The sequence below is a fragment of the Anguilla rostrata genome, chromosome 1, assembly GCF_018555375.3.
Source record: "Anguilla rostrata isolate EN2019 chromosome 1, ASM1855537v3, whole genome shotgun sequence".
Taxonomy (NCBI): domain Eukaryota; kingdom Metazoa; phylum Chordata; class Actinopteri; order Anguilliformes; family Anguillidae; genus Anguilla; species Anguilla rostrata.
Window position 1 is genome coordinate 8,153,330 of NC_057933.1, and position 12,490 is coordinate 8,165,819.

At 50.3% G+C, this 12,490-nt stretch overlaps 1 protein-coding gene across 4 annotated transcripts in view; it reads left to right on the forward strand.

The window, feature by feature from the left end:
• sptb (spectrin, beta, erythrocytic) overlaps nt 1-12,490 on the forward strand; it is a 33,119-nt gene that overhangs the window by 7,285 nt on the left and 13,344 nt on the right. For all 4 annotated transcript variants that reach the window (XM_064311427.1, XM_064311272.1, XM_064311345.1 and 1 more), the window contains exons 2-16: nt 658-809; nt 1,149-1,322; nt 2,937-3,034; nt 3,740-3,820; nt 4,074-4,189; nt 4,526-4,638; nt 4,881-5,068; nt 6,043-6,160; nt 6,694-6,852; nt 7,187-7,489; nt 7,947-8,097; nt 8,483-9,353; nt 9,635-9,772; nt 10,204-10,960; nt 11,307-11,509. In XM_064311427.1, the coding sequence (XP_064167497.1) occupies nt 658-809; nt 1,149-1,322; nt 2,937-3,034; nt 3,740-3,820; nt 4,074-4,189; nt 4,526-4,638; nt 4,881-5,068; nt 6,043-6,160; nt 6,694-6,852; nt 7,187-7,489; nt 7,947-8,097; nt 8,483-9,353; nt 9,635-9,772; nt 10,204-10,960; nt 11,307-11,509 (3,622 nt within the window). The remainder of the gene's footprint in view (nt 1-657; nt 810-1,148; nt 1,323-2,936; nt 3,035-3,739; nt 3,821-4,073; nt 4,190-4,525; nt 4,639-4,880; nt 5,069-6,042; nt 6,161-6,693; nt 6,853-7,186; nt 7,490-7,946; nt 8,098-8,482; nt 9,354-9,634; nt 9,773-10,203; nt 10,961-11,306; nt 11,510-12,490) is intronic.

The window sequence follows — 12,490 nt, forward strand, 5'->3', positions numbered from 1 at the left end:
GTGCACATGCCTGTATTATAAATGAGCCTGTCGTGTCCCTTCCAGACTTCTCCCCGTCCTCCCTTCTCATGGTACTCTGTCCCAGATTAAAGAGGGCAGGACTCCCAGCTGAGCAGGACGAGGTCCTGTTATTTTTGGGTTGTTACGAAATTACAGTTCCAGTTTCCTCCTGCTGTGGAAGGTGTAGCAAGGCACTCCAGTGCGACCTCATTGCTTGCCAGAACTAAAAAGTTTTCTGTCTACTAACAGATACTTTCTTAGATTTTTACCTCTGGATCCTTGTTAGTTTTGTGTGTCGCAGGACGGTGTACGTCCACTGGTTTTTTTTACTTTGCATAATTGTATGCATTCAGTTGTCGTGTGTGATTTTCGAAACCCTCTGAAACCTTGTTTTCCAGTATTGAGCTGTCATGAATGTTTCTGTTCTGAGAATGTTTTTCTCCTGAGTGGAAGTACTAAGGCTTGTTTTCAGGGAAGATAAAAGACTTAAATGTGGCATATTCTCGGGTGAAGTAATGGAATCTGAAATTAACTTGACATTTGTGATAGCTCTTCCTTTAAGTAATGGAAGCAGGACAAGATAGCCAAAAATAAAAACCCTTCCCTTCTAAGCTCCTGTCTTAGCAGCGCACTGAATTCCCCTGTGTACCCCTCTAGACGAGAGAGAGGCGGTCCAAAAGAAGACCTTCACTAAATGGGTGAACTCCATCCTGTCCCGAGTGAGCTGCCGAATTTCAGACCTGTACCTCGACCTACGGGATGGGCGCATGCTGATAAAGCTCCTGGAGGTGCTGTCTGGTGAACGACTGGTGGGTGGCAATCCCGAGATTACAAAGTGAATGCCTCAGTCAATGTGTAGCCAATCACCTGGGTGATGCATGGCAGCCATTTTGCTCTTTAGCCAATAAATGACTTGAATGAACCACTGGTGCCGAGAACACCCCAAAAACCAGCAGGCACTGCGGCCCTTCAGGACACCACATGTGATCGATCCCTATTAGCTATTATTGTGGACCTATCCCTCTTTTCTCTCCTTACCTGATCATTGGTTCTTCATTCCCCTTATACATCTCCCTGCTCACCACAGCACAACCTCTCCTCCTCTTCCTTCCCCCCTTCCTCTTCCTCCTCCCTCTCTCTCCCGCCAGCCCAAGCCCACCAAGGGCCGCATGCGTATCCACTGCCTGGAGAACGTGGACAAGGCCCTGCAGTTCCTCAAGGAGCAGAGGGTGCACCTGGAGAACATGGGCTCCCACGACATCGTCGACGGCAACCACCGCCTCATCCTGGGCCTCATCTGGACCATCATCCTGCGCTTCCAGGTGAGCACCAGCAGCCGAGCCTCCACCTGAGCCCCTGGGGCAGGAGCACAGGTCCTGAGCACCTGACCCAGCTCAGTGTCTCAGCCCTGCCAGGCTGCAGTCAGGTCTCGCATGCATCCCCGACCCAGCTCAGTGTCTCAGCTCAGTGCACAGGTCCTGAGCACCTGACCCAGCTCAGTGTCTCAGCTCAGTGCACAGGTCCTGATCACCTGACCCAGCTCAGTGTCTCAGCTCAGTGCACAGGTCCTGATCACCTGACCCAGCTCAGTGTCTCAGCTCAGTGCACAGGTCCTGACACCTGACCCAGCTCAGTGTCTCAGCTCAGTGCACAGGTCGATCACCTGACAGTCTCTCAGCTCGTGCAGTCAGCACCTGACAGCTCAGTGTCTCAGCTCAGCACAGTCCGATCACCTGACCCAGCTCAGTGTCTCAGCTCAGTGCACAGGTCCCGATCACCTGACCCAGCTCAGTGTCTCAGCTCAGTGCACAGGTCCCGATCACCTGACCCAGCTCAGTGTCTCAGCTCAGTGCACAGGTCCCGATCACCTGACCCAGCTCAGTGTCTCAGCTCAGTGCACAGGTCCCAGGCACCTGGCCCAGCTCACTGTCTCTCCACCATTATCAGAACCGTGTGAGCAAAGTGAGTTATTTGTGTTGTACGATTTTGAGGAGGGGGAGGGGGATTGCATATTTATTTTTAATCGCAGGATTTGACTGAATTTGTTATTTTTAGCATGGCTGCTTGGTACAGCGTGGTCCGCTGCATAATTTAAAAGTTTGCAAAGGAAACACAGACAACAAAATGATTGACACTTTCCCTTTATGTATCGCCCAGCCTTGCTCCTGGTAGCCAGAGGGAGTTGGGTCTAAATTTAGTCTCCGTTGAGCTTGGTTTCTCTGCTTCCGCATCCGAGTTCATCCCCACAAACCTTAATTAGCTAAACGCTCTGTGGGAAAATGCAGCCGTTTGATAATTAGCCGTCCTTCGGTGAGAAGCCGTGCGGGGATGTTAAAATTGAATTGAGGATATTTATAATCTTCCCCCTTTCCTCCTGAGAGTTGTCCTCACATTCTGCGGTGCACATGCGAAGCGGTCTTGTTAATCGTAACTGCTATTATTGATTGAATTTTATACTCATGATCTCAAAGTGTCTTACAATGAAGGGGGGGGGGGGGTGGGGTGGCACCTCACTTCAAACCACCAACAATGAGTTTCCCAGCACCAGGGTGATGCATGGCGGCCATTTTGTGCCAGAAGGCTGACCACACATCAGCTTATGTTTAAGCAATACCGCACGAGAGGCTGTGAATACAGTCACGGCTACAGGGGTGTTGTTAGGCACAACGCAAAGCGTTCACGGCTTTTATAAAATGGTTACAACATGTAGAACCAATGGATGACGTTATTTATTTTATAATGTCATTTGTGTATAACGGTTTGTGCGCGGAGTGATACGGTTTACTAACAGGTTTTTCGATTAACTGTCACTATCTTGGATTTACAATCACTGTAGAATGCTCATCTCTCGGCCAATCAGCATCCAGGATCCAGGATCCTTATTTGCATCCATTTCTGTGGTTGGTCTTTAAGGTCACTGTACTTTTTGTGCTCAGATTCAAGACATCATAGTAGAGACGGGACAGGCCGACCAGAAAGAGACGCGCTCTGCCAAGGATGCCCTGCTGCTGTGGTGCCAGATGAAAACAGCTGGGTGAGTGAGACTGCGGTTTAGGGTTATCAGGTCTAATCACTGGCAGGGACATCCATCCGTTATCTGCCGGGGACATCCATCCATTCATCCATCCATTATCTGACAAGGACATCCATCTATCCATCCATCCATCCATCCAGTATCTGATAGGGACATCCATACATCACATCCAATGTCTATACCCGCTTACCCGTGGGGGGTGCTGGAATCTATCCCAGCGTGCATTTGGCGAGTGGCAGGATTATACCCTGGACAGGCTGACTGGCAGGGACAACTTTACTTTCTTTTTTCCCATTGAGTCTGTTCCTAAGCCATATTCCATTTTAATTGTTACCTAATTACATCCATTGCACTTAGCTACTTCACAGCTGAAAGCAGATACTGCACTCATTTGACACTTGCCACCCTATTGTAAGCGAGTGCTCTTGGGGGGGGTGTGCGTGAGCCACTTTTTTTGTCTCTTGAAATAATGCCCTGAAGAAGGCTCACAGTCAAAACACGTTGGCATTGAAAGTTAAAATGAATTACCTCTGTGTGGCCAGATTCCATAAGCATCTCGCATAATATAGTCTTTTTGACAGTAACATCTGTAAGAGCCCTAGCATGGAATGGTCCAACAAGCAATGGCAGTGAAGTTCCTTGAAACAAAGCATGATTTTAGCGAAACTAAGTAATCGTCCTTTTGTTCCTATTTTCGTTTCACAGATACCCAAATGTCAACATCACCAACTTCACGACAAGCTGGAAGGACGGCATGGCATTCAACGCCCTCATCCACAAACACAGGTAACGCCTGGCCTACAGCCAAATACATCTCCAATACTCCTCTCTGCAACTACAGCCAAATACACCTCCAACGCTCCAATAGTCCTTCATTGATAGACTGTCCCCCTTTACCCTTACATTACATTTTGGCATTTGGCAGACAGCCTTATCCAGAGCGACTTACAAAACTGCACACAAAAAGGTTTTTAGTAGCAGAGATGATGCCATGTCATGCCATGTCTGACCCTTTCTCTCTCTCTCTCCCCGTGTCCAGGCCGGATCTGGTGGACTACGGCAGGCTCCAGAGGTCCAACCCCACCCACAACCTCCAGCACGCCTTCAACGTGGCTGAGCAGAAACTGGGCGTGACTAAACTCCTGGACCCGGAGGGTAGGTGATGTGCCCAGATGGGCGATGCAGGGGTGTAGCTGGAAATTATGGGCCCTGTACAAATGTAGTCTCTGTGAGACACCTTAAAATTGTAGACCAACATAAAGTTTTTGATCCAGGCCTTTTGAGACCCCTCCTTCAGTCCTGGGTAGTCAGTTCCAATATTCCCCCCCACTGTGATGCCCCTGGGGTCTGACATCTTTTTTTTTGTGACTCAGGATTCAATACTGAGAAATGGTATTGAAAGAAGACCCTATAGACTTGGACCCTATGGACAATGTTGCATGTGGACTTTGCCTTTGCAACACTGTGGTCTTATTTTGGGTTTGTTCACAGATGTGTTCACCGACAACCCCGATGAGAAGTCTATCATCACCTACGTTGTGGCCTTCTACCACTACTTCTCCAAGATGAAGGCACTGGCGGTGGAGGGGAAGAGGGTGGGGAAGGTGAGGGCCATGTGCTGCTGCTCCAGCACTGTCTTCAGAGACATTTCGGAACCCTTTGGACCTTTGGCAGTGCCATGGTATCCTTGGACTGGCACAGTGCTTTCACTGTTTCCAGCAAATATAATGCTGTAATATATGACATGGTGGACAGACTAGTGTGATGGTCCTTGATATCTACTTCACTGTCTTTGCCTCTCTCTCTCTCTCTCTCTCTCTCTCTCTCTGTCCCTCTGTTGCTGCAGGTGCTGGACCACGCCATCGAGACAGAGAAGATGATAGACAAGTACGAGACCCTGTCATCGGACCTGCTAACGTGGATTGAGCAGACCATCATTGTCCTGAACAACCGCAAGCTGGCCAACTCCCTGACCGGCGTCCAGCAGCAGCTGCAGGCCTTCAACTCCTACCGCACCATGGAGAAGCCACCCAAGTGAGTGGGCCAGGCACCGGACAACTTAACCTGAGAACCAACCCGCTAACAGGCACTGTCTCAGCTACAGTGGAAGCTTCTGCTAACAGACTTAGTCTCAGCTACAGTGGAAGCCTCTGCTAACAGGCTCAGTCTCAGCTACAGTGGAAGCCTCTGCTGACAGGCTCAGTCTCAGCTACAGGGGAAGCCTCTGCTAACAGGCTCAGTCTCAGCTATAGGGGAAGCCTCTGCTAACAGGCTCAGTCTCAGCTATAGGGGAAGCCTCTGCTAACAGGCTCAGTCTCAGCTACAGGGGAAGCCTCTGCTAACAGGCTCAGTCTCAGCTACAGTGGAAGCCTCTGCTAACAGGCTCAGTCTCAGCTATAGGGGAAGCCTCTGCTAACAGGCCCGGTCTCAGCAACAACTGAAGCCTCTGCAAACAGGCTCAGTCTCAGCTACAGTGGAAGCCTCTGCTAACAGGCTCAGTCTCAGCTACAGTGGAAGTCTCTGCTAACAGGCTCAGTGTCAGCTACAACTGAAGCCTAATCAAGGAGGCCTGACTCTTAAGTGTCTTTTTCAGCATTAACACAATCTGGAAGTTATATATATTTGAGAAAAATCAATAATAACAATGTTACGTTTACATTATGTTACATTTGAGTGACAGCGTAGCATAATGGTTTGGGAACAGGGATGCCAACTCCTAGGTTGTAGGTTTGATTCCAAGGTGGGGACCTGGGGGGTTCTGCTGTTGCACCTTTAATGGAAGTGCTTAACCTGAATTGCTTCAGTAAATATCAAGCTGTATAAGGGCATTCTGTGTAGAAGAATGTGAGCTGTGTAAGTCTGCTAAGTGCATTGAATCTAGTCTAGAATTAGGCTTAATCTGTGTCAGTGATACTGGCTTTGAGTCTATATTTGGATTAAAAACGATCTTTGTTGCTGAGAGTAATCAGCATGGCGCGGCTACACTGACTGCGATGCGATTTCTGCAGGTTCCAGGAGAAAGGAAACCTGGAGGTTCTGCTCTTCACCATCCAGAGCCGTATGAGGGCCAATAACCAGCGGGTGTACACACCGCGGGAGGGGGCGCTGGTGGCCGACATTAACAGGGTGAGGGGGCTGGACAGCGGATGTGAATATGGTGCCCTGTCTGCTTGTTATTTACAGTGAGGTGTGCATGTTGCTGTTGTACTTTCAAGGGGAACATCACAGGATTGGACCATCTATACATCAGGAGTTTGTGTGTAACTGAGTTGCTGTTGTTGTGTTTGTATGCCGGTGTGTTTGTTTTAAAACTGCATCTGTCCATTTGGTATTTTTGTGTTGTTTAGTTTAAAAGGAGAGCAGACAGTGGGCCCTTCTTATGTATTTTGTACAAGCTATTCAGTGGGATAGCAACGAGGGCTGTAGATAAAGATGGGGCCACACTACAGGAAGTGCTATGGCAGGAAATTGACTTCCTGACAGTACTGGGGGATTTGTATGGGGGTTGATAGTTGCCGGCCCCAATGGATCGTGCCACACGTTCTCCCCTTGTGTGCCATTATTGAGTGTGTATCAAAGTCTGAAAGTGCGATCATTCGTTCTTTATGCGGCATACCCACGTTTTGCCCACCCTCCCCCTGCCCCCCACTCCCCTCCAGGCCTGGGAGCGTCTGGAGCGGGCGGAGCACGAGCGGGAGAGGGTCCTGCGGGACGAGCTGATCCGGCAGGAGAAGCTGGAGCAGATGGCCCGGCGCTTCGACAGGAAGGCCGCCATGAGGGAGACCTGGCTGGTGGAGAACCAGAGACTGGTAGCACAGGTAAGAACACACACACACACGCGCATACATACACACACACATGCACACACACACGCACACACACACACATACACATACACGTGTACACACACATACATGTGCACACACACGCGCACACACGCAATGTACACGGTTTCCACAACAACACACTCTCACAGCTACACCACTCTGGGCTGGCAGAAGCACTGCTAACAAAGTTAGCCTGTTTTTTTTTTTTTTTACAACTTCTTGAAACCACATTATGGAAGAAACCTGTGCTAGTGGCCAACGTCATAATCCTGGTGTCCCATTGAGTTTAACAACCTGTCCTGTTCGTGGCTTTGTCCTCCTCAAGGACAACTTCGGGTACGACCTGCCGGCGGTGGAGGCGGCGAAGAAGAAGCACGACGCCATCGAGACGGACATCGCGGCCTACGAGGAGCGCGTGCAGGCGCTGGTGGCCATGTCCCGGGAGCTGGAGTCGGAGCGGTACCACGACGCCAAGCGCATCGACGCGCGCAAGGACAACATCATGCGGCTCTGGGACTACCTGCTGGAGCTGCTGAAGGCCCGGCGGGCCCGTCTGGACAAGAACCTGACCCTGCAGAGGACCTTCCAGGAGATGCTCCACATCATCAACTGGATGGACGAGATGAAGGTGCGATTGGGAAGGACGATGCAACACAACAACAACAACGACTGACACGGTCTCAGTTTTTTCAGCTATACTTATATTTAATCCACCAGATCACCTGAGAACCATTAACTATCAAACACCATTAATCAGATACACTAACAATCGGACCAGACATGTATGATGTTGGAAAATTTTGAAAACAGCCCTGCAGGTCTCTGAGAATTTTTGATCTCACATGTTACCAACCAAAATGCACAATCATATGAATGATTTTGTTCTGTATATTGGTGAAAATATAGTTTCTTCTGAAGTTATATTGGTGTGAGAAAAGCATATGTGTTTCAAACAATTATTGTATATGGTTCTAGATCCAATATATATGAGTTAAATGGCAGCCTGAGAGAAATGCCATCGATATCGTCAACACCAAAGCGATGCTTTCTCCTTTATCCTGCATCCTCCTCCATCTTGTTCCCAGGCTCGACTCCTTTCCCCGGATTTCGGGAAGCACCTGCTGGAGGTGGAGGACCTGCTGCAGAAGCATGCGCTGGTGGAGGCCGACATCGCCATGCAGGCGGACAGAGTGCGCTCCACCAACGCCGCCGCTCTCAAGTTCGCCAACGGGGACAGTGAGTGAAGAGATTGCCGAGTACTCGATCGTGTCTTAACAGCTGCAATTAGGTCACCATTCACCTCATGGGGCTACCGACCGCAGTCGACAATGGCTTGGTTCCAGATTCAGTCTCAGACTGTGGGGCTCATCTATGTACTGCAGAATGGTGCCTTAACTTGATAAGCCACCCAGCAGCCCAAATAATCTTTTTTGAGTGATGTATAACCAATGCAAAAAAAAGTACTGCATACAAATGGTGTAAATGACACTTGAAAGTTCGCTCATTACCCAATGCATAAACGGCAAATAACATGGATATTGGATGAAAAAACTTTATTTGAATGACCTGTTGAAATCATGACAGTCTAAATGTAGCCTATGATATCTTTGTTCTCTCTCAGGCTACAAGCCGTGTGACCCTCAGGTGATTCGAGATCGTGTGCAGCACCTGGACCTGTGTTACCAGGAGCTCTGTGCCCTGGCGGCCCAGCGCAAGGCCCGTCTGGAGCAGTCTCGCCGTCTGTGGAACTTCTTCTGGGAGACGGCGGAGCTGGAGAGCTGGATCAAGGAGAAGGAGCAGATCTTCTCCTCCCTGGACCACGGCAAGGACCTGACCAGCGCGCTGGTCCTGCAGAGCAAGCACAGCGCCTTCGAGGACGAGCTGGGGGCGCGGCGCGCGCACCTGCGGCAGGTCATGGACGAGGGGGACGCCATGGTGAAGGCCAAGCACTTCGAGGCGCCCAAGGTGAAGCGGCGCATGGACGACGTGTGGCGGCAGTGGCAGCAGCTGGAGGAGCTGGCCGCCTTCCGGAAGCGGAACCTCCAGGACACCCAGAGGTTCTTCCAGTTCCAGGGCGACGCCGACGACCTCAAGGCCTGGCTGCTGGAGGCCCGGCGGCAGATGGGCAGCGACGACGTCGGCCAGGACGAGTACAGCACCCAGAGGCTGGTCAAGAGGCACCGCGACCTGCAGGACGAGGCCGCCAAGAACGCGGCCACCATCGACGCCCTGTCCAAGCAGGCCAACGGCCTCCCCGAGGAGCTGCGCAACACGCCGGACGTCCAGCGCAGACTCGGGGACATCAGGGACCTGTACATGGAGCTCCTCTCCCTCTCCGACCTGCGCAAGAAGAAGCTGGAGGACGCCCTGGCTCTGTACACCATCTTCAGCGAGACGGACGCCTGCGACCTGTGGATGAACCAGAAGGAGACGTGGCTGGTGGGGCTGGAGACTCCAGAGAAGCTGGAGGACTTGGAGGTGGTGCAGAACAGGTGTGGCCTAAATTCAGTCGCTGGAATTTTGCTGTCGTCAGGGCATCCTGTTGCTAAGCAGCAAATATGGAACAGGTCACAACAGCAGTTTGAGGCTCATTCAGTTGAATTTAGCTGAATTTTAACATCTATATTTTTTAACATCTGAATTGATTCAATATATGTATAATGGTTGCATATTATTCAGCAGTCTTGTTTCAGTATTATTCAACAAATCTGCACCCTAATGTCAAATTAGGTTAACATTTAATTCATAAACCTCTTTTTTTGTCACCCATCAGGTTGGGTATCCTTGCCCAAGAGATGGGTAATGTTCAGGCGCGGGTTGATGATGTCAATAAAGCAGCTAAGCAGTTAGAGGACAGCAGACACCCCAGCATGAAGAGTGTGAAAGACTGTCAGACACGTCTCAACAAGAGGTGAGAGACAAATCCGTACATTTTCATGTCAGGAGTTCCTGTGTGTTTGCGGGTGGCACGGTGATGCAGTGGTTAGTACTGTTACCTCACAATAACGGGGTTCTGGGTTCTAGTCCTGGCCAGATCCTCTGTGCGTGGAGCTCAAGGAATATGTATATAGTGTGCATGGTTTTCCTCTAGGTACTCTGGTGTCCTCCCACAGTCCAAAGATATGTAGTCTCAAAGGTTCATATGCAAAAGAGATGTCAATCTCAATGTGACTACCCTGGTTAAATAAAATTTAGAAATAAATTAAAAGGCTGTGTAAGATACATGTTAGTACAAATTATGATTGACAAATATGATTTAGCATTCAAAAGTAGAAGAAAAGGATGAGAAGTGATTATAAATGCAGAAAATTCTGTGTTTCTGACAAATCTGGGCCCCCTCAGGTGGGACGCTTTCAAAGCAATGGTGGAAGACAAGAAACGCAAAGTGGACTCCGCGGTCAGCTTGCACAACTATGGGCTGGAGTGCGATGAGACCGGGGCCTGGATCAAGGACAAGACGCGCGTCATCGAGTCCACACAGGACTTGGGCAACGACCTGGCGGCTGTCATGACCATCCAGAGGAAGCTGTACGGCATGGAGAGGGACCTGGCCGCCATCGAGGACAAGCTGGACTTCCTGAAGCGCGAGGCGGAGCGGCTGGCTAAGGACCACCCGGAGAACGCCGCCAGGATCCTGGGCCGGCAGCGGGAGCTGGACCGGGCCTGGGACGAGCTGAGGCGGACCATGAGGGACCGGGAGGACTCCCTGGGCGAGGTGAGCAAGCTGCAGACCTTCCTGCAGGACCTGGACGACTTCCAGTCCTGGCTGTACAAGTCGCAGAAGGCCATCGCGTCCGAGGATATGCCCGCCACGCTGCCGGAGGCCGAGCAGCTGCTGGACCTGCACGACGCCGTGCGGGAGGACATGGACCGGCACGAGGAGGACTACCACCAGGTGAAGGACACCGGGGCGGCGGTGACTCGGGGCGAGACCGACCCGCAGTACCAGCAGCTGGAGCAGAGGCTGAAGGGCCTGGACACGGGCTGGGACGAGCTGCACAAGATGTGGGACAGCCGCAAGAACTTCCTGGAGCAAGGGCTCGGCTTCCAGCAGTTCACGAGGGACGCCAAGCAGGCCGAGGCCATCCTCAACAACCAGGTACGCGCTGTTCATGACTAACCCTAACTCTTTTCATGGCGCTTCAGTCCTGTCACTGCATTATCTATCGATGTATCGGCAGTGTATATCCACTCTTTCGTTGGAGTATGTGATTTTTACTCAAAGACTTCCACATTTATGCTCAGGACATGGCCGAACGCACAGATATTTTGGTCGGAAATGTGCAGCGTACAGTAGCGTGCTTCTGTAGTAGAGTATGGATTGTTATTGAGTCGTTTACATTCTCTGTGATGAAAAAACTCTTTCCAATCATTCCTCTTTGCTATTCAGAAAGCGGTTACCCATACTGAACTCACTTCATTGTCAACGATCTGAATTTTGGCAGGAGTACACCCTGGCCCACACGGATTGCCCGGACACCCTGGATGGGGCAGAGAAGGCCCTCCGGAAGCACGAGGACTTCGTCAGCACCATGGATGCCAACGAGGATAAGATCGTGGGCACAATCGAGGGTGGGAAGAGGCTGGTGGACAATGGAAACCTCTATTCTGAGAGGGTCAAAGACAAGATTGGGTCCATCAAAGACAGGTTAGTCCCTGTTTCCTTCTGCCTGCACACCCACCTGGATGTGAATTATATGTTATGCACCATGACTTGAATTCAGCTCTTTCATTTTTAATTTGTACACAGTTATTAAGTTTAAAAAAAAAGTTAAAGTAAACCTTGGAGCAGCAAGCCCTGCCCTTAACCACTACAGACTGTAGCCCTCAAAATTTGCTGTGAACTTTGCTGTCAGTGTGTAGGCACACATATCCAACAAGCTTTAAAATCTCTACTATATTGCATTTTAAATGGTAAATGGTAGTACATGCGACAGTAGGTAATCTTTTCCTACACAATATGGCATTGAATCGTAGCAGAATAAAAGTTGGCATTCATTAAATTCTTTCATATAGCAAAGAAATATACATTTTCTGTCCCCCTTCCCCATATATACATCAGTCCATTTGGGTTCACATTTGACCTTTTTGTGTGTTTTGTCCACAGTTCTGCTGTGATGACTAAGGTTGCTACCGTAGGACTACCTCTAATAGTCCTGCATACTGCCTCTACCTCTAAAATGCCTGGTTTGGAATTGCTCTCATGAGAAACGGCGCAGCTGTCCTGTATTTAGCGCTGCCGATAGCTTTCATCTTTATCTACTTGTGTGCTGAGCCAGGCGTTTGCGTCGGTGTAGGGTTACGAACATTAATATTCGGAATTTAGTTTGAAGCCTCTGCCTTTTTTTTTTTTTTTTTTTCCATTGAGTCTGAGCTTCCTGGATCCCCCCGTGGCGATAGACACACATCTGCTACGATGGGCTATCGATCTGAAAGTGCTCTTAAGGGGCTCGGCTAAAGGCCAGAGACAGCTACGCGCGTTCGCTTTAGCGGTGTAATTGTGCACGGGGGGGGGGGGGCGCTCTGCAGAAGCCCTTTTGCGTATAACTGCAGTGCGCTCGCAGTGGGGTGGGGAGCTCCTGGTGGACGTCTCACCCGCAATCCCCCCCCCCCCTTCCCCGTCTCTGCA